The sequence below is a fragment of the Notechis scutatus genome, chromosome 6 (assembly GCF_049901735.1).
Source record: "Notechis scutatus isolate UNSWTSFEM ecotype Mainland chromosome 6, rNotScu1.2, whole genome shotgun sequence".
Taxonomy (NCBI): domain Eukaryota; kingdom Metazoa; phylum Chordata; class Lepidosauria; order Squamata; family Elapidae; genus Notechis; species Notechis scutatus.
Genome location: NC_142014.1, coordinates 53016456 through 53036089, shown reverse-complemented (window position 1 = coordinate 53036089; position 19634 = coordinate 53016456). Strand labels below are relative to the sequence as shown.

Genomic DNA, 19634 nt, shown 5'->3' with positions numbered 1-19634 from the left:
CACAAGATTGCCACTTCTTATCTTTTATCTCAGATTTAATTAGCACGAACCCTCATGTTTCTGCTTATTTTGGCACACTGCTGTAGAGGTTGTTTTTGAAGAAACTAGAGAAGAGACAATGGGAGAAAACTGAATACATTCTTACCCACAAGGGCTACCAAGAAAATTGTACACTACCAAGAAAATTGTGAACTGGGTGACCATATAAATGAAATAAGACCTTGAATGAAATTGTTCTGATGTATTGTAGAAAGTATAGAAGATAATCTTGATAGAGAAAGGCAAGATCTCATATTAAAGCACTGAGGAGAAAAACATAGCTTAAGTCCAAACCAAGCAGAAAGTATTCGCAAGCAGCTCAGACAAATATCTCCCTAATTCATATGAATATAAAAGGAGAAGGCACAGCAAAATCAAACTTGCAACATTCTGTTATAATAGCCACATTTAATAAAAAATAGTTTTAGTCATGTGTTGAGTTGACTCTTGGTCTGGCCTCTCACTGTGCATCAATTCCAGGGGACTCCTTGGTTCTTCAGTAAATAAAATTGCTCATTATTTTCTTGGAGTTGGACTCTAATGGGGCAAGTCATGTTGAGATGATGGAAAGATGGGTTGTCTGGGTAGGTGAGGTGAGTTTGAATTTGCAAGTACTGAGGACTAGAAGCTTGAGTTGATAAACCCAGTGACCTCTGTATTAGATCAATGGTTCTTTCAGCTGGAGAATGCCAGCCAGGAGGTGATATGCAATAGTATCTACTTCTTTGAGTATCCACTTCTTTCAAGAAACCTTTGCAATTCTATTCTATTCTTAATCTATTCTATTCTTATTCTTTTGGGGAAGTTTTGTGAAGGTGGTTGGATACAGCTTCAGAGTTCCCTGGAGAATATAATTATCTAAGTGCTTTTCAGTCAGGTTTCAGACCAGTGCTAATATTGAGTCAGGATTAGCTAGTATAAATTAGGCTTGTTTATGACTTTTGGCAGAATTAGGATGAGGGTGGTACAATTTATTTGATCTTGCAGTGGCTTTCAATATGACGATATTGAATAACTATGGTATTCTTCTCAGAGGTGATTTAGCAGGTTCTGACCAGTTCTGGAGAACTGGTAGCGGAAATTTTGAGTAGTGTGGAAAACCAGCAAATACCACCTCTGACTGGAGATTTTACAGTATCCTTCCCCTGCCACACCCACCAAGCCATGCCCACAGAACCAGTAGTAAAAAAATTTGAATCCCACCACTGATTCTTCTATATCAAGTGGAGGGATTAGTACCTGGAAGCATGATGTCTGGGTAGTTTTCCTCTGGATTTTTGTTGACAGAAGAGAAAGTTCGAACAAAGATCTCAGTGATGTGGGATGTTTCAAAGATTATCCTCTTGCCCTCTTGATTAACAACTATACAAGACCACTGATTAAGGTCATCCATCGGTTTTGGAACTGTTTTTTCTTTTTCAGGTTATGCATATTTATGTTTACTATTATCTTATTTTGTAAACTGCATAAAATTGTGATAGATTGGGGCTGCCTATAAATCTCATCAGTTACTCCTAGGTTTAAGCCTACTTTTGATCAAACTTTCACTGAATGGAGCTCAATCAATCCCTCTCAGAAAAAAATATTGTACTACCAGAATGTTTTTGTAAAAGAAAAAAAAATAGAGGAAATGTTGTATACTGTCTTGAACTCCTAGAGGAAAGGTGGGATATGAATTTAATCAGATCTCTAATATCCCTAGAATATTGTAAGTAACACTCAGGGGCATTTTTATTTCAAATGCAGTTTTGGCCATGCTGGCAGAAGATAATGGAATCCGGAGGGAATCAGGTTAGGAAGAATCTGCTACTAGTTGAACAATCTTGATCAAGATGTTTTGGCACATAGTAAGGAAATAGTGAATGAATTGACACTATAGGTCAAGGGTGTCAAATTTGCATTGTCATGGCAGCATCACATGATGTATTGGGACTTTTTCCCCTTTGCTAAACCGGGTGGGGGCGTGAATGACCAGCGCATGATGCATCCGGCCCACCAGTCGCGAGTTTCACAGCCCTGCTATGGGTGAATGATAGCTATGCTTGCTTGCTTGTTTATTTTTATTTATTTATTTATTTATTTTTATTTGTCAATTGCTTACAAGATAATAGGTATAAGTAAAAACATAGTTATGAATACATGGATACATATAAGAAAAATAAAAACTATATAAAAGAAACAATGGGACAGGGACGGTAGGCACCTTGGTGCGCTTATGCATGTCCCCTACAGACCTCTTAGGAAAGGGGTGAGGTCAATAGTAGACAGTCTAAGGTTAAAGTTTTTGGAGTTTGGGGAAGAAACCACAGAGTCAGGTAGAGTATTCCAGACATTGACCACTCTGTTGCTGAAGTCATATTTCCTGCAATTAAGCTTGGTGCGATTAACCTTGAGTTTGTATCTATTGTTTGTTCTAGTGCTATTATGGTTGAAGTTGAAGTATTCATTGACAGGTAGGATATTCTATGTATGATTTTATATAGTATACTTAGATCGGACCGAAGGCAGCGTAGTTCTAGGTTTTCTAGGTCTAGAATTTCAAGTCTGGTGGCATAAGGTATTTTGCAATGAGTAGAGGAGTGGAGAACTCTTCTTGTGAAATATTTCTGGACTTTCTCAACTGTGTTAATATCAGATATGTAATGTGGGTTCCAGACTGATGAGCTGTATTCAAGTATTGGTCTAGCAAATGTTTTGTATGCTCTAGTTATTAGTGTAATATTACCAGAGAAAAAGCTACGTAAGATTAGGTTAACGCCTTTTTGGCTATGTAGTTACAGTGGGCTCTAGCACTTAGATCATTAGAGATAAGTACTCCAAGGTCCTTGACAGAGTTTGGATCATCAACAAGGTCTTGACTATTCAGCCTGTATTTTATTTTCTGATTTTTTTTGCCAATATGTAGGACAGAGCATTTATTTGTTGAGATTTGAAGTTGCCATTTGTTTGACCATTCTGATACATAGTCGAGGTCTTTTTGAAGGGTAGCAATACTGTCTGTGGTGTTGAATAGCTTTACATCATCAGCAAAGAGAACACAGTTGCTCTTAATATGATCACAGAGGTCATTTATGTAGAGTATGAAGAGAGTTGGTGCTAGAACACTGCCTTGGGGGACACCACTGTTGACAGGTACAGAATTTGATAGGACGCTCCCAATTTTGACCATTTGTTGTCTGTTTGACAGGAATGCTTCTATCCAGTTATGCAGGTGTCCAGAGATACCATAAGATTTTAGTTTTAGGAGTAGTTTGTCGTGTACCACTGAATCAAAGGCTTTACAGAAGTCTATGTAGATTGCGTCTATTGCTTTGCCCTGATCGAGTTGTGTAGTCCATATGTTTTTGCAGTGTAAGAGTTGTAGATTACAGGATAATTTTTTCTGCAACTCTTACACTGCAAAAACATATGGACTTATTGTTGTTTATATTGTTACACTAAAATTAAAATGCTTGCTAAATTTTCTACTCCATTGACCAATTATGTTTTATGTATATTCTTTCTTTGTTAACAGAGTGATAAAAATATTTTCCACCAGACTCTAAAAATGGCTATATCATGTAGTGTAAGTGTGTCAAACTCGATTTCATTGAAGGCCACATCATGGTTTTATTTGACCTTGGTGGGGTTGGGGTGCGCATAGTCAGCTCGACATCATTCGTGTTGGGGACACCGGTGGTGGCCCCAGCATTCTGCCAGTGAAAACGGGCTCCCAAGCTCCATTTTCAGCTGTGACGGCCTGCTACAACCCTCTGCCAGTGAAAATGGAGCTCAGGAGGGGCATGCATGGCCCCCCTCAGCTCCATTTTCACTGGCAGAGGCACCATGGGCCAGTCCTTCACTGTTTCCAGAGTGGCCCCGCAGGCCAGATCTAAGCACCTCATGATCTGGATCTGGTCCCTGGGCTTTGAGTTTGACACATCTGTTTTAGGAATGTTTACATCCATAAGAGAATCAAATATAAACATCAAATTTATTGTCAACTGTCAAATATACCAAAAACAACCCAAAAAACCCCAAACATATGATACATACATGTGCGCACATATATCACATCCTTTTAAACAGCTATACAGGAGGATGGGAGAAAGAGAAGAAGGTGATGGTTAGAGAACTTATTCTTTCCCGCAGGCTTGGGATATTATGATCACAGTGTTTACAATTTGAACAGGATTGCTTCTCTTCCTGTGCTCACTCCTTCCTCTGAATAGTTTGGTTCCTCATAGGCAATGAGACAATTTGTGGTTAACCTTTTTAGTGGTATACATTAAAGATTAGCCTGTTGGAGTGATGATTCTTATAATTCATAGAGCCGATTTATACTTTTGTATCATTACACATATGCTGTGGAGAACTAGAGGCAAACTGTCTGCATATAATATGTATAATATGCTTCTGCACTACACACATGTTAAAAACAATGCTTATCTCCATTTCCTATGTAATAATGTACAAGTTGTTATACACTGTGTCAATCTTCCCAGTCTGGTGTTCCTTAACTGTGCAAGGCTACTTGCACAGTTAAGGAATGTGTGTCATAATTCCCGCATGTGCATCACATTATCCAACATATCAGGACACCTAATTGGAGAAGGTTGTATTAAATTTTCATTCATTAAAAGAGAATCCTCACTTATAACTGTCTCCTTAATGGTTGCCCTTATAATCTGAACAAAGCTTTTCCACCTTGCCTTCACTCACTCCGTCTGATCAGAGAGAAATTAAAAGAGAAAGAACAAATTTTGTATTGTCAGGTAGAAAAAATTACGGTAGGGGAGGGAACATAATACAGAAAAGAGTCAATGCACTAGATTCAGAATTTCTAAAACAATTGTGTCATCTGGTACTCAAAGGTAAAAGTAAGCACTGTGACTATGTCCTACTGTGTGAGCAGACCAGAGGTATTATTCAGCAGGTTCTGATCAGTTCTGGAGAACCGGTAGCGGAAATTTTGAGTAGTTCGGAAAACCAGCAACTACCACCTCTGACTGGAGATTTTACAGTGTTCTTCCCCTGCCACACACACCAAGCCACACCATGCCCACTAAGCCACACTCACAGAACCGGTAGTAAAAAAAATTGAATCCCACCACTGGAGCAGACTCTACAGCTCCCCAGTGCCCACCTCCATTTTTCTGGTTCCAATGCTTAAAAACCTGGAATGCTAAAGACATTTTAAGGTGTCTTATTTTTATCCCAGGAGAGGCATAATCAGAAGAAAAACCAGACTGGAATAAGAATAGGAACACAGCTATTTTTCTGCTGGAAAGTGTGGAGAGCTGAATATCTTTAGATGACTTTACAGATTTTAGTGCAGCATCCTGGGTTGTCTTACTCATTTGGCTTTATTTAGAATTTAATATTATTTGTTAGTAACTTAGTCAACATCACACGATACATTTGTGAAAAAATATGTCGAATAGATTCATTTGATTTAATAAAAAAATGCTTTTCCTGTGAGGAAGTCAGTGTGGGGATAGTTGTGTCTTGTAGCTGTAACGGAGGGCTTTCTTCACTCCCTAGAAAACATTACTAACAACATTATTTATATTACTAATATACTAGTGTTTGACAGCCTTTCCAGACATTGGGCTAGCTGGGAGTTTGGGGAGCATCAGATTGGGGAAGATTGAGCATCAGATTGGGGAAATTTATCATTGTTTTTGAAGCCACAAAGGCTCATAAGAGTCTTGAATCTTGATTAGGATCAAGACTTGAAAGAACATTGAGTTCTAATATGTAAGTGTTGCACTGAGATAGATTCATTTGTCATAATAGCAGCAAGAGATGCTCTACTGAGCAAAGAAATTAAATGAGTACTTATCAAGAGAGAAAGGGAGCTTTTCTTGTTCAGGACAAATGACTTGGGAAATACGTTTATGTCTGCAAATGTGTAACAATAATAAGGAAACTGTCCAATGCATTTTCTTTACTGACTGCAAGGAAAATGAAGAATTTGCAGAGGATCAAATGCTTTTATCTCACCCAACAAGCCTACCTAGGAAAATAAACATATAAACAACAGAAAGATCTGATGTCTAGATTCTGTCCACTCATTTTATATCTCACTTAGGACAGAACACTCTGACTGGCCACAAGTGGTCTGAGAATCTGTTCTGCATCTCCTTGCACACATCTGACTGTGATTGCCATGAATAAATAACGGGTATGGTCTAGTTGTTAAGGCACCAGGCTAGAAACTGGAAGGCTGTGAGTTCTAAGGCTGCCTGAGACATGCAAGCCAACTCGGTGACTTTGGGCCAGTCACTCTCTCTCAGCCCAACTCATCTCACAGGGTTATTGTGCAGAAAATAGGAGGAAGAAGGGATATTAGGTATATCCTTCCCCTTGAATTATTTATAATAATGGTGGAATAAGTAAGTAAGTAAGTAAGTAAACAAACAAACAAACAAACAAATAAACAAATAAATAAATAAATAAATAAATAAGGCAGGAGACTCCAAACACTGTAGTAGAAGCCCTATGATAGTTTTAATACATCTTTAAAAGGATTAAAAAAAAACCTAATGTCTCACTTGCCAGTCAAAGAAAAATCAGAAAATCTTAGTCCCTTAGTATGAAACAATAGTTCTCCCCACCATACTTTTTGCACCCCAACCACATGATAGGTACCAAAATACAACCCAACCTTATTTGATTTTCAAAAGCTCCTTTAACTAAGGGCTGTCTGTCAAGTAAGACACACAACCATATTTTCAGTGACACACTTATAAGTTTAGCCATAAATATGTGAGCTAATAATGAAGCAAAAGAGGATGCATACTGAAAGATCCAATATGTATCAGGGATAAGACAAATAGCAATGGTACCACTGCAGAAGAATTTCTCAGTAAACTGTGGATAAACTCTCTTGAACTGATATGTAAATTATAGTAAATGAATTCATCTCATTGCCCAACAAGCTCCCTTTCCCAATTGCACTGCCTTGCCTATTGCATTCCTCTGCAGTTTACACAGTTTTGCTGGATGTATTTGATATATTTATTGAAATACGTGCAGTGATGTAAGACTTTTTGTGGTGACATTTTTGGATGGCAGGATCAGATTGCTAGACCCTAATCATTATGTTGGCTTGTCTGTGGTCCCAAATGTTATTTCCCAACAGGTTTCTATCTGTCATGAATCAAACAATTCATCCAGTCAAATAGTTTGGCCAACTTTCTTCAACTTGAGCATTATTCAGGTACATAGATTTCAACTCTCAGAATCCTACAGTAAACATGACTTTTGCAGATAAATCTTTTGAGTTGATATTCATAGAGGAGGAGGAGGAGAATGCATGGATCAAAAAGCTATCATAGAGCATAACAAAAGTTTTCATATTGTACCACATCACATACCACATCACTTCAGACACAATGCTTTTTAATGAACACTATTCACACAACCAGCTGCAAGTCACTGTGATGATGATAAACAAAATGAGCCAAGCTTGTGAGAGTCAGCCCTTAGGAGGGAAAGGCAGCAATGAAAGGGAAAACTAGGGTAGAAAAAGGCTTGACCAGGACTGCTCATAATCTGTGCCTACCACTTAGAACTTGCCCTTCTTAAAATCTGTCATTATGGCTTATAAGAAAGGTTTAAAAAAGAGTTTGAAAATATATAATCTAGAGAAACAAAAAAAGATTGGCAGGGCAACACAAGAATTCAAGTAACCAATTAGGAAAATGATATCTCTGGTGTAAATAAAAAATCTGAACATTAAACATAGGCCTTTGTGAAGTTAAGGAAACTGCTGGCACTTTTTGATTAGTGACAATGCTTCACCTGACAAGGAAGACTACAAACTAAAGCTAGAAGAAAGATAAAACAGCTGAACATCCTGGTGAGGACATGCAGATACTAGAAGAATGTTGGGTTGTGTATTAGTGGCTTAAAGGGGGCAAATGTCAACATAGTGCTTTAATGCTTTTACAAATCCAATCAACAAAGTTCACGTTTCATCACTGAAAATATCAGCAATGGGACAGACTGGAAGTGTTGGAGATGCAAGTTCTACCAACAATTTCCTACTCACTGATACAGTTTTTTTTATCCTTTCTTGTACTGCTCTTCAGAGATTAGCTACTTTCCAACCACTTTAGTTTCCTTAGTGGAATGTCTAGTCACTCACAGAATGAATTTAAAAATATTTTACTGAAACAATGAGAAATAGTGTCATAATTTCATTTTTAAGTTTAGAAGGCTTCCTTGTGTGCATGTGCTCTCTCTTTCTCAAACACACACACACACACACACACACACACACACACACACACAACTTCCCTCTCTCCGGGCCGAATGTAAGAAGTTGCTGGATGGGAGAAAGGAACTGTTGTTCTTTCTTTCCCAAAGCAGATTGAAAGAAGGAAATGTGGCTTGCATGCTCCTTTCTTGTGGCAGGAACGAAAGATCTTCATGCCTTCATTTTTGCCTCGCAGATCTCAAAGCTTAATTTGGCTGCCCCTCCATGGACTTCAACCAACTTCTCATCCCACTGGGCTACGTTGCCCTGCAGCCGGCTGGTACAGTTGGCCAGACCTACGATCTCTGCTGGCATCAGGACATGATCCCACATGTTGAACTGAGAAATTTCCCCAACGAAGGCCTGAGTTGCATCAAATCTCCCTCCCAATGTATCCTGTGGCATCAAAATGGAGAAATAGGAAAACAAACCAAGTAAATGGGAAGGAATTTAACAACAATGGATGAATCAGCTTCAATTAAAAAGTTGATGAAAACTAGGGATAGAAAAATATTGTTACTGAAGGTAACTATTAATTTTAGTGTGGAGGTTGCCACTTCTTCAATTTCAAGGGCTGCATTTCATACTTTATAGCGGGCCACCTTTAAGGACCAGGGGGGAGAGGGGTTTGGTTTTTTACCCTAGGATCTGAGGCCGGGAAAGCCTCACCCCAGGGCCGGCCCGCCCCTCGCCCCACCTCAGGTGCCTCCTCTCCTCCTCAGGTGTCCCTCTCTCAGCCCGCCAGGCAAGGGGGCTGTCACACAGCCCCTTCCCCCCTGTCCCCACGTGCCCCTCCGCCCCTCTTCGCGGGCGCGCTGAAAAAAGGCGAGTTCAGCGGCGCCCCAAACAACCGCAGGCGGCGGCGCGGCCTGGGGCGAGCGGCGGGCGGGGGGGTGGGGAGGCCGGCGCGCGACGGCCCCCCGCTTGACACCTGGGCTGGTGGGCGCGCAGCGAGCCAGGCGGCAGGCGTCCCCCCTCCCTTTCTTTGTGTCCTGCCCAACACCCCCCCATTTTTTTTTTTCCCGGAAGCCCCCACGGGCCGCTTTATAGGAATAATGAATGATAAGGAATAGGGAAACCATGCAGGGTAGAAAAAGCCATTTCATGCTCATGGATTTCAGGGACTCCAGTTTAAACCAAAAATCTTTTAATTTTCTAAATTTTAAGGCTGATGGATTTGACACAGTCAAGAGAAGACTAATAGGGCATCTCTTAGGCTCAAATTCTGCTCCTTTAGTTCAACTGCTAGTCAAGTTGCTTGAATATTATTTTGATCATTAATTTCCAATGAAGATAAATCAGACTTACCTGTTCCTGACCCAAGATCATCACCCCATGAGGTTTGATTGAATGCCAAGATGCTAGGTTATCACTGGCACCACGCTCCACTCCATCTAGATACACAGACCATATGCCATCCCGAGTGATCCATGTAATGCAAACATGGTGCCATGTCCCATCCTTTAAAGTCATGGGCAGTTGGGCCACCTTTCCAACAGAACAGAACAGAGAGTGCCTTAACAGCCTAATGCCAATAGATTTTTAAATAGATTTTCTATTAAAGACATTTCTTGGTGCTTAGCCTAGTGCAAATAGATGTTTTTCTAGATGCCTTTTTTTCTTTCCTAAAATTCCCATACTCATCACTGTCACAGTTGGTTTCCCAATCATCTTATAGTCTAGAATGACTTGTCTGAGTGCAGCCAGTATGGCAACATGTCAGACAGATAAAACTGAATAGAATAATCTTTCTGGTCATTTTTCCAAATAAGAATCTGATTGCAAAGAAGTTCCACAGCTGGATTGTCACTACCCAAAGAAGCCCATCATGAGTACTTGGCAACATGGTATCTCTACATGGTGGGTCATATAACAGACCTCTCAATTAGAATTGTAAAATTTATATAGATTCACAGGAAAAGGTAGCTATCCTTCAGATAGCCTGAACCCAAACAATTTTGTTTTGTAGATTAAAACCACCAGCCTGAATTGTGCATAGTAGTAGATTGGAAGTCAGGAAAATATATCTAAGAGAGGTCTACAAAAATGGACCATAACCAAAAAAAAATCTGTTGCATTTGATTCTATCTGTACTTTCTGAACATTTTTCAAGGGCTGTTCCATTCAGACAGCATCACAGGCATCTAAAGAAAAAGCAACTAAACCCGAGCAAAGCCATTCCTGCTACTTCATCACTGTGGCCCTTGATTTTCCTGGACGAGAGTACAGTCACTTTTAGACTTTTTGAATCGGGAGGCTGAGCTGTCTTTTTGTGGATGGGATTGTATTTTCATTTGACAGCCCTCTAAGGGCATTAGAGTGTATTGCTGGCATGCAGACATCACTGGAAGGGTAGGGAATCAATTTTTCCCCTCCCTTTCTTTTGGAAGTGATGTAAGTAGGTAAAACAGGTACATTAAACCTATTTCTTTTTCAGATTGTTTATAGAAAAATGACTAAAACAATCACACCACTGAAAATCAACCACTGACATTGGCAGGTGCCATCTTATTGGTAGTGGCAGTTCATGTTTTAGCAATTCATAAAAAGTAAATTTGTGTCACATATGTCTAGACAGGGAGGTCATAAAAGTCAATATGATTTTTGCAGTGCAGCCCTTCCATTCTACCATGGTACTCCAGCCTAGGAAAATCATGCATTGTTACTACAGCTAATGCCATTTTTAGAGCAGGTCAGTGCCTATGCCATTCAATTCATTCTATGCTGGAAGCTTCCTTTACCTTACCTTGTCATTAATTATAAGTTCCATAGGATTGTTTCCCCACACTATCAGTACAAGCTCATTGGCTTGTCCAGGAGCAGAGTAGGAGAAAGGAGTGCCTACTTCTGCTGAATTCTTAGCTTTTAGCCACATGCTGATAGTGAAGGCATATAGTTCAGGCAAGCTTTTCTTCATCCGAGCGTACATGTAGTTGTTTCGTACAGGGATGGAGACTTTAAATGCTTCTGGAGGGTTGAAGACAGTTGTTCCTATTTGCACAGGATATAATACATAAGAGTCAAAAGAGTTATGAAAGACTAGCAGAAATAGAGAAATAATCCTGACATATGATCAGGCCATTGTTATCTGAAAGATGGGTATCAGATTTTATACATAGTCAGTACATTAGTCACGTTCTATCAGAATTTGAGATCATTTGACAAAGTTACTTGGTCATAGATTCAAGAAATGCCACCTAGCACATAACTAATTTGTGGGATCCATAGCCACAAATGGAGAAGAGATGGTTACTAGCATACCTGGCTGTAAGAGAGGACTCATCCAAGTTACAAAAGCTAGTTGTGTCAATCAATGGTTGCTAGTTATTTAACAGTGGACATATGGAGCTTTTCATTGGAGCATATGCTATCAGGTAATATTTGCTGAGGAACAGGAGCAGAAGAGACTCATTGTGTAACGAATGAGTAGCACCAGATCAGAAAGTACTTCAAAATAAACATTTCAATACCACAGCATTTTGATTCATTCTTTTCTAATTTTTAAACTTTTGTTTAAAGAGAATAAATAAGACCCATACCTAGAGTTATATAAATAGGTACTAAAATGAATGTATGAAAGTTCTGGGTTTAACCTCATATTCTGGGCTCCTAGTGGTCACACTAACCATGCTCAAATCCAACGACCCTGTTATGGAGAGCATCCAGCTCCTTTTCGACATTTTGTTGCTGTTGGTTGTGGCTGCTGGCGATGGAGGTGCGTTCTTTCTCCAGGGCCAAAAGCTTTGAGAGGATTTGTCCTTCCAGCTCCTCCATCTTGGTGTGGATGGTCTCTTGGGCTGGCACAGGGACAGAAGTAGAAGAAGCATTCATTCCAGTGGGAACATCCTGCTGCACTCAGAGAAGAAATAAAAAAGGAGATAAATAACAGATTAGAAATAACACGAAAATAATTTCACACACAAAGAATTCAGAGACGCCTTTACTGATGTATTTATATTTCTACAGTATCCAAATATGGCTAGGGTTGGGCTTTGGGAGAAAAGATCACAATCCTGCAGGCATTAGGGTCCCCAGTGATTTCCAAAGGATAAGTGCAGGGCAGGGGTGGGATTCCACCGGATCAGCCTGGTTCAGGCGAACTGGTAGCTCTGAGGATCAGCTGGGAGCAAACCGATTCAGTTTGCTCCGACGATCAGCTGTTGGGACTGCCCACCCACCCGGGCTCTAGGCTGTGCTTTATATCCTGTTTTTCAAGCTCAGCTGATTCACGTGGCACAGCAGATTGCCGCCTGTCAGCTGTTTAACACATAGGGATTGCTGGAGAAGGTCAGTAGCAAACGCTCTGCATGCGCACAAAGCACACAAAGCACATGCTCACTGAACTGGTTGTTACACCGGTTAAATTGCACCCCTGAGTGCAGGGAAGCAGTAACCCTACGAGAACTGATATCATAGCAAACAAAAACAAAAACCCTACCCACACATACACACATAGCTACACATGTATCAACCAATGGATGATTGAACATATATAATGACATATTACAATTTTTGTTATTTTTAATTAAATATACGTCTTTTTAAGAAATAAAATGGGGCTTATAAGATGGAGCAATATCTAAAGTTCTTCTTTCCAACATATTGGGGATCTAAAGTTACTTGATTGCATTATTCCACCCAGATAGTTAATATAGATTCAGCATAAAAAGCGGAGAGCCATAATACTATGAATATGTTAAAACTGTTGAGTTGACCCAAAACAATTTAAAGAATCTTTGTGCATCTACCAGCGTCTTCTGTCCTGGGCCCCAGAGTCACCGGAAGGATAGGAGAGGGATTGAAGATCAGCAATAAAACCCAGGCCTGATGTGAAAAAGACTGTTTATGGGTTCCTTGCAAATTCCATTGGAAAGATTCATATAGCAGATGAGGGGAACGGTTAGAGTAGTGGGTTTTTTTTAATCTTGGCAATTTTAAGAGGTGTGGACTTCAACTTCCAGAATTCCCCAGCCAGAAGGCTAGCCAGGAAATTCAGAAAGTTGAAGTGCATACATCTTAAAATTGCCAAGGTTGAGAAACACTAGATTAAAATTATAGCTGCAAAAATCTGGACAAAACTTCAGCAGAGGGGGGAGGGGGAGCTGGCGTTGCGACGATATGGCATGCAATCTTGGAGATCTGAGATTGTAGCCGATATCTTTGCTTCTGGACGGTCCAAGTGGATCTAAACCGTCCCGAAGAGACGGTGAATGTAAAGAGCACATCCTGTCGATCCCAGGGATATCGCAAAGTCCCTGTTAGATCCAGGAGAAGCTCTTTTTGCCAGCGGCAAAGAGGCAGCCATCAAAGCTGCTGAAGTTGGGACAGCTCCGAAACAAAAGAGAATGGAAAGAGAGAGTGTGCTGGTTTGGTGAGAACTTTTTCTTTATTTTAAGACTTGAAAGGACACCCTAAGGGAAAGAAAGAATCTGTAAAAGTTTTGATAGAAGTGATTAAGCGGTGATTTTAAACAGGAATGTCAAAGTAATATTTTTTTTTCCTCATTGCTGGATTTTCTACACATGATCTTATATTTTGAAACTGGACTGGTTTTTCTTTCTTCTTTTTATATATTCTTTCTCCTTTTTGATTTTATAATATTTTAAGCCAGAGACTCCCTTTTAGTTATTTTTTAAATATCTTTTTCTTTTTAATTAATTCTTATTATATTTTGCTTGGAAAAGGAGGGGGAAAGTGAAAGCTAAAGAAACTTTGTAACACTGCCAACTAGAGGCTTGGAAATATTCTATTTTTCTTTTGACCAGACAAAGCTGAGAAAGAACTGAGACTTTGTTTCAAGGACATTGCCTGCTTGATAAGATAGAGGGAAGAGCACGGGAGAGTATTATTACAGGTGCTCTTCTGGGTTTCTATCAACAGCTGGAGTCTGGTGTTGAAGCTTAGGAAAAGAAAAGGTGATAAGTCTTTGGAGAAGAGAGTTATAACAAGAGCCTTGGATAATCAAACAAAGTGCAGTGTGCTCTTTTTATTCTTTATAAGCTGTGCTACCCCTCCTCATCAGTTTACTTTTCTTTTTGCAATAGCTATTTGGATTTTTGGCTCTTTGGAACTTGTCTTTTTTTTCCTCTTGTCTTTGGAAGTTAAATTTCTACGTCTGCTTTTTATTTTAAAGGAAAAGCTTTAGTATTAATGCTTCCCTTCCTTTTCTTTTTAAGGGAGTAGCCTTTTTCTTCTCTTTCCCTTCTTGGTATTTTTGTCTTTCCATCTACCTTCCATATTGGTTTTTTTTCTTTTTCTATTTTTTGGTTTATTTTTATGCATACTTTTATATCTGAGACCTCTTAATTGGATTAAGGTGTTGAAGAACCTGAAGAATTTTTCCTTTCTTTTTTAGCCTTTTTCTTCACTTTTTCTCCCTTTTTTAGGATTTTACAACTTTTTCTTTTTTGTGTGTGTTCATGGTGTGGTTATGGTCTTTTCCTTCATTTTTGAATTTTTACTGTCATCTAACCAACCGACTGGATTAAGGTATACAAGAACCTGAAGAAATTTTTTCTTCTTTTTCTATTATTATTACTATTTGGCTTCTCTTTTCTTACTATTCTCCTACTTTTTTCCTACTATTTTTATTTGGAACTGCAATTGGTTATTTTACAACTGGATTAAGGTCTAGAAGAACCTGAAGATTTTGAACTCCTCAAAGTGAGTAGGAAATTAAAAGCTCCTGGTTCTTCAACTTCCACCTCTTCCTCTCCACCATCTGGAGGACAACGTTCAATACAGACAATATTAAGGCAAGAAAAAGAACATGAAAAAGTGACCCTGCAGATGATTATGCAAGGAATTCAAAATATTCAAACAAGATCAGAGAATATTGAAAAGAGAATAGAGAACATTGAACAAAGAACAGGGAAAACTGATGAAAAAGTGGAGAACATCCAACAAATGATGATGAAGTATGATGAGAGACTCCAAAAGAAGATAGATAAACAAAGAGACAAGGAGATTGGAGACATTGATAACAGATTAACTGTGGTTGAACAAGATAAAAGTGTTGAGTGGGAGATGGACAGATCAGAATTTTATCTTAGATTCCAAAACATAGAGGAAGAAAAAGGACAAAATCTAGCTGAGATAATGATAAAAATATTGGCTGAAGTTTTGGAAATAACTGAAGAGAAGATGATGGATGGAATAGATGAGGTTTATTGAGTCTTCACAAGATATGCGATGAGGAATAGCTTACCAAGAGAAGTTCACATCAGATTTACAAAGAAAGCCATTAAAACGCAAATATTGCAAGTGGCAAGAGAGAAAATATTGAAATACAAAGATAAGGAGTTTGTGGTCTTGAAACAAGTACCCAGAAGAGTGAGAGAGATGAGAAGGGAATACCGATTCTTGACCAAATTATTACTTTAAAAAGAGGTGAATTATAGATGGCTGATTCCAGAAGGTTTAATGTTTACATGGCAAGAACAGAGATGTAGAATTGACTCAATTGAGAAAGCTGAATCATTTTACACAGAATTTTTCAGAGGGGAGGAAGAGGCAGAAAAAGAAATTTCACTAATTGAATTCCAAGAGGACTCCCAAATGACGACTGAAAAAGAAGAAGGTGCAGTAGGTGGAAAGGAGGAAGCCAAAGAACAACGTGAACCAAGATCCACGAGAGCTGTCAAACCTAATTACAAAATATAACCATGGAAGAGAAAAAATTGATTACAATTAATATAAATGAACTTAACTCAGCCGTTAAAAGAAGGAAAATCTTTCATAAATTAGAGAAATTAAAATTTGATATAATCTGCCTACAAGAAGTACATATTAAAAAACAATATGAACAATTGTTGATACAGCCAAAATTAGGGAAAATATTCACTTCCTTGACACAATGTAAGAAAAGAGGAGTGGTTTTATATATTAAAGAGACCATCTCAGCGAAATTGATTTATACTGATGACGACGGAAGAATATTAATGGTGGAAATAATGGACAATAATACGAAAACACTCCTGATTGCAATTTATGCCCCGAATGACAAACAAGAAGAATTCTATAAAAAATTACATATGAAAATAGTTGAACTGGACTATGTTAATATAGTTATGATGGGAGATTTTAATGGAATTGTAGACAATAAACTGGACTACACAGCACAGAAAACAATAAAGCAAAATAGAAAGACTCTCCCTAAATCTTTTTTTAAAATGGTAGATGAAATAAACTTAAAAGATACATGGAGAGAACGAAATGCTAAAACTAAACAATACACCTTCTACTCAAATAGACACTTATCATGGTCCAGAATAGATATGATATGGATGTCAACAGAATTGTTAACTAATATTCAAGAAATAAATATTGAAACAAGTACTTGGGCAGATCACAATCCAATGACAATTAAATGGAAAGGACAAAGAAGAAGATCTAGATGGACGTTAAATAATACTATTTTAAAGGGAAAAGACTTCACATAGTGGATGGAGAAAGAATTGACCTTTTTCTTCGGAGAAAACAAAAAAGAAGATACATCAATCCAGAATGTATGGGATACAATGAACGCATATGCAAGAGGCTTGATAATAGACTATACAAGGAAAAGAAATACCATGAAAACATTAGCCTCTAAGGCATTAGAAGATGAGTATAAAGGACTCGAAAAAGAGCTACAGAAAATGCCACAGAGAAAGGACATTAAGTTAAAAATGGATATAACCAAACATAAAATGTGTCTAATAGAAAAAGAATTAGCACAAAAAATTAGACGTGCCAAACAGAACTATTTTGAAGATGCAAATAAACCAGGTAGATGGTTAGCATATAAATTGAGAAAGGAGAAAGAATCAAGGAAAATATCGCAATTAATAGATGACCAAGGCCAAGTTTGCTATGGTAGTAAAGAGAAGAAGGAAATTATTCGAGATTATTATGGGAAACTATACACACAAGAGAATATTGATGAGGAAAGCTATATATTATAAGCTTCTATATCTATCGATATAAGAAAAGGAACAAGACAAGGGTGCCCACTATCACCTCTGTTGTTTGTGTTAACTTTGGAAGTGCTAAACAGAAATATTAGAGATGAAAAGAATATAAAAGGGATGAAAATTAAAAAGGAAGAATTTAAGTTGCAAGCATTTGCAGATGGTCTGGTTTTTATCTTAGAAGACCCACTAGAAACAGCATCAAAATTGATAGAAAAGATAGAGACATATGGAAAGGTGGCTGGTTTGAAAATAAATAAAGATAAGACAAAGATCTTGACAAAGAATATGCTATCAAGACAAAAGGAAGAATTGGCAGACCTATTGAAAATTCAGGTCACGAATAAGATCAAGTACTTGGGGATATACTTGACAGCAAGATGCAGTACACTAAAAGAGAATAATTATATCAAACTTAAACAGCAGATAGTGCTATATTTGGCAAAATGGGAAAATTTACAACTGTCATTAATAAGGAAAATATCAACAATCAAGATGAATATATTACCCAGATTTTTATATTTGTTTCAAACAATTCCAATTAGGCTTGGAAAAGACTACTTTGAAGATTTAAATAAAATTGTGTTGAAATATATATGGCAAGGTAAGAAAGTGAGAATAAAGCTAAAACTTTTGCAAGATGCTAGAATAAGAGGAGGATTTGGTTTGCCTAATTGGGAGTTGTATTACCAAGCTACAAATTTGATGTGGGTTAAGGAATGGATAACATTAAGAAATACTAAATTGTTGACATTAGAAGGACATGACCTGTTGTTGGGGTGGCATGCATTTTTATGGCATAAAGGAACTAAAACACAGGGGTACTTTAGAAGACATTATATACGGGAGTCTCTGTGGTTAAATTGGGAGAAGATTAAAAGACAATGTTATTTGAAAATTCCAGTCTGGCTATCGACTATTGAAGCATTTTCTTATCCTATAATATATAAAAAGGAACAAACAGTTAGATATGGTGAAATATTGAATGAAAAGGGTGAACTTAAAAACTAGAGGAACAAGGTATAAAGATGAATTGGTTTTCATATGCGCAAATACATTCAAGGTATGATAAAGATTCTAAAACAGAAGGTTTCTATGATAAATTGACTGACTTAGATAAGATTTTGACAGGTACTGATGAAAAGGTGATTAAAAAATTGTATGGATATTTATTAGAAATTAAACTAGAAGAAGAACAAGTTAAAGAAACTATGATTGCTTGGGGGAAGTATTTTGGATATGGGATTGATCTAGAGAAATGGCAAAAATTGTGGTCTCAAAATTATAAAATGACAATGTCAACAGCATATAAAGAAAATTTGTATAAGATGTTTTACAGGTGGCACTTTCCCCAACAAGAATAGCAAGAATGTTCAAGAATAAATCCGAAAAATGTTGGAAATGTCATCAGATACTTGGCTCATATTACCATATGTGGTGGACTTGTGCGGATGCTAAAAAATACTGGACTAAAATCCACATGTGGTTGGAAAAAATGACAAAAAAGCATATAGATTTGAAACCAGAAATATTTTTATTGGGAATTTTACCTGAAATATATAGTAAAAACTTGAAATACCTGATTGTAAATGTATTAATAGCAGCTTGGATTGTATTTGCTAAAAACTGGAAAAATGAGAAAATACCATCACAGGAGGAAATCATTAAGAAAATATTGGAATGTGCTAAAATGAGTAGATTGACATTTGAAATTAGAGAACAAGATGATGAACAATTTTATAAAATTTGGGTTCTATTCTATCAATGGTTAGATAATAAAATATAGTAATGGAATATGTAGACTTTTAGAAAATAATAAATATATAAAGATGTATTCTTTTCTTATTATATCTACAAAATGATTCTAGGATAGATCTGGGATGATAATATGAATTGTCATAAAACAAATTAAGTAAAATATGATCATTTTGGAAAACATGAATGAATAAAAGTATAATCAAATGATTGATTAATAATATTAATGTATTTAATATATTGATTGAAAATACGAGATTATATACAATGTAATTATAATTGAAGACTATGAAATTGGAGCACAAAACAATTTGTAAAGCAACCGGCACACTGTATGTACATATATGGAAGATGATTTCATGTTTTTGTTTTGTTTGTTTATGTTTGTTTCAAAAACCAATAAAAATTTATAAAATAATAATAATAAATAAATAAAAAAGAAAACATATAAAAAAAACTTCAGCAGAGGGATGGCATTTTCTGTATCCATTTACTGCCATCTATTGGCCATCTGGATTTGTACAGCCCAAGTACAATAAGAAAAAAAACTACTCTGAGACATAAAGGAGAGTTCCCATCAATCAGAGGTAAAAGGCTGGTCTCTCTCTCTCTCTCTCTCTGTGGAATATTTTGGATTTAGTGTA

The 19634-nt window shown here is 37.5% G+C and overlaps 1 protein-coding gene across 1 annotated transcript in view; it reads right to left on the bottom strand.

Moving 5' to 3' along the window:
• Window positions 1-3993: 3993 nt before the first annotated feature.
• Window positions 3994-19634, bottom strand: part of NPTXR (neuronal pentraxin receptor) — a 32320-nt gene continuing 16679 nt past the window's right edge. Inside the window, exons 2-5 of the mRNA XM_026694864.2 lie at window positions 11911-12133; window positions 11031-11275; window positions 9593-9772; window positions 3994-8680 (exon numbers count right to left, since the gene is read on the bottom strand). Of these exons, the coding sequence (XP_026550649.1) occupies window positions 8456-8680; window positions 9593-9772; window positions 11031-11275; window positions 11911-12133 (873 nt within the window). The 3' untranslated portion in view covers window positions 3994-8455. The remainder of the gene's footprint in view (window positions 8681-9592; window positions 9773-11030; window positions 11276-11910; window positions 12134-19634) is intronic.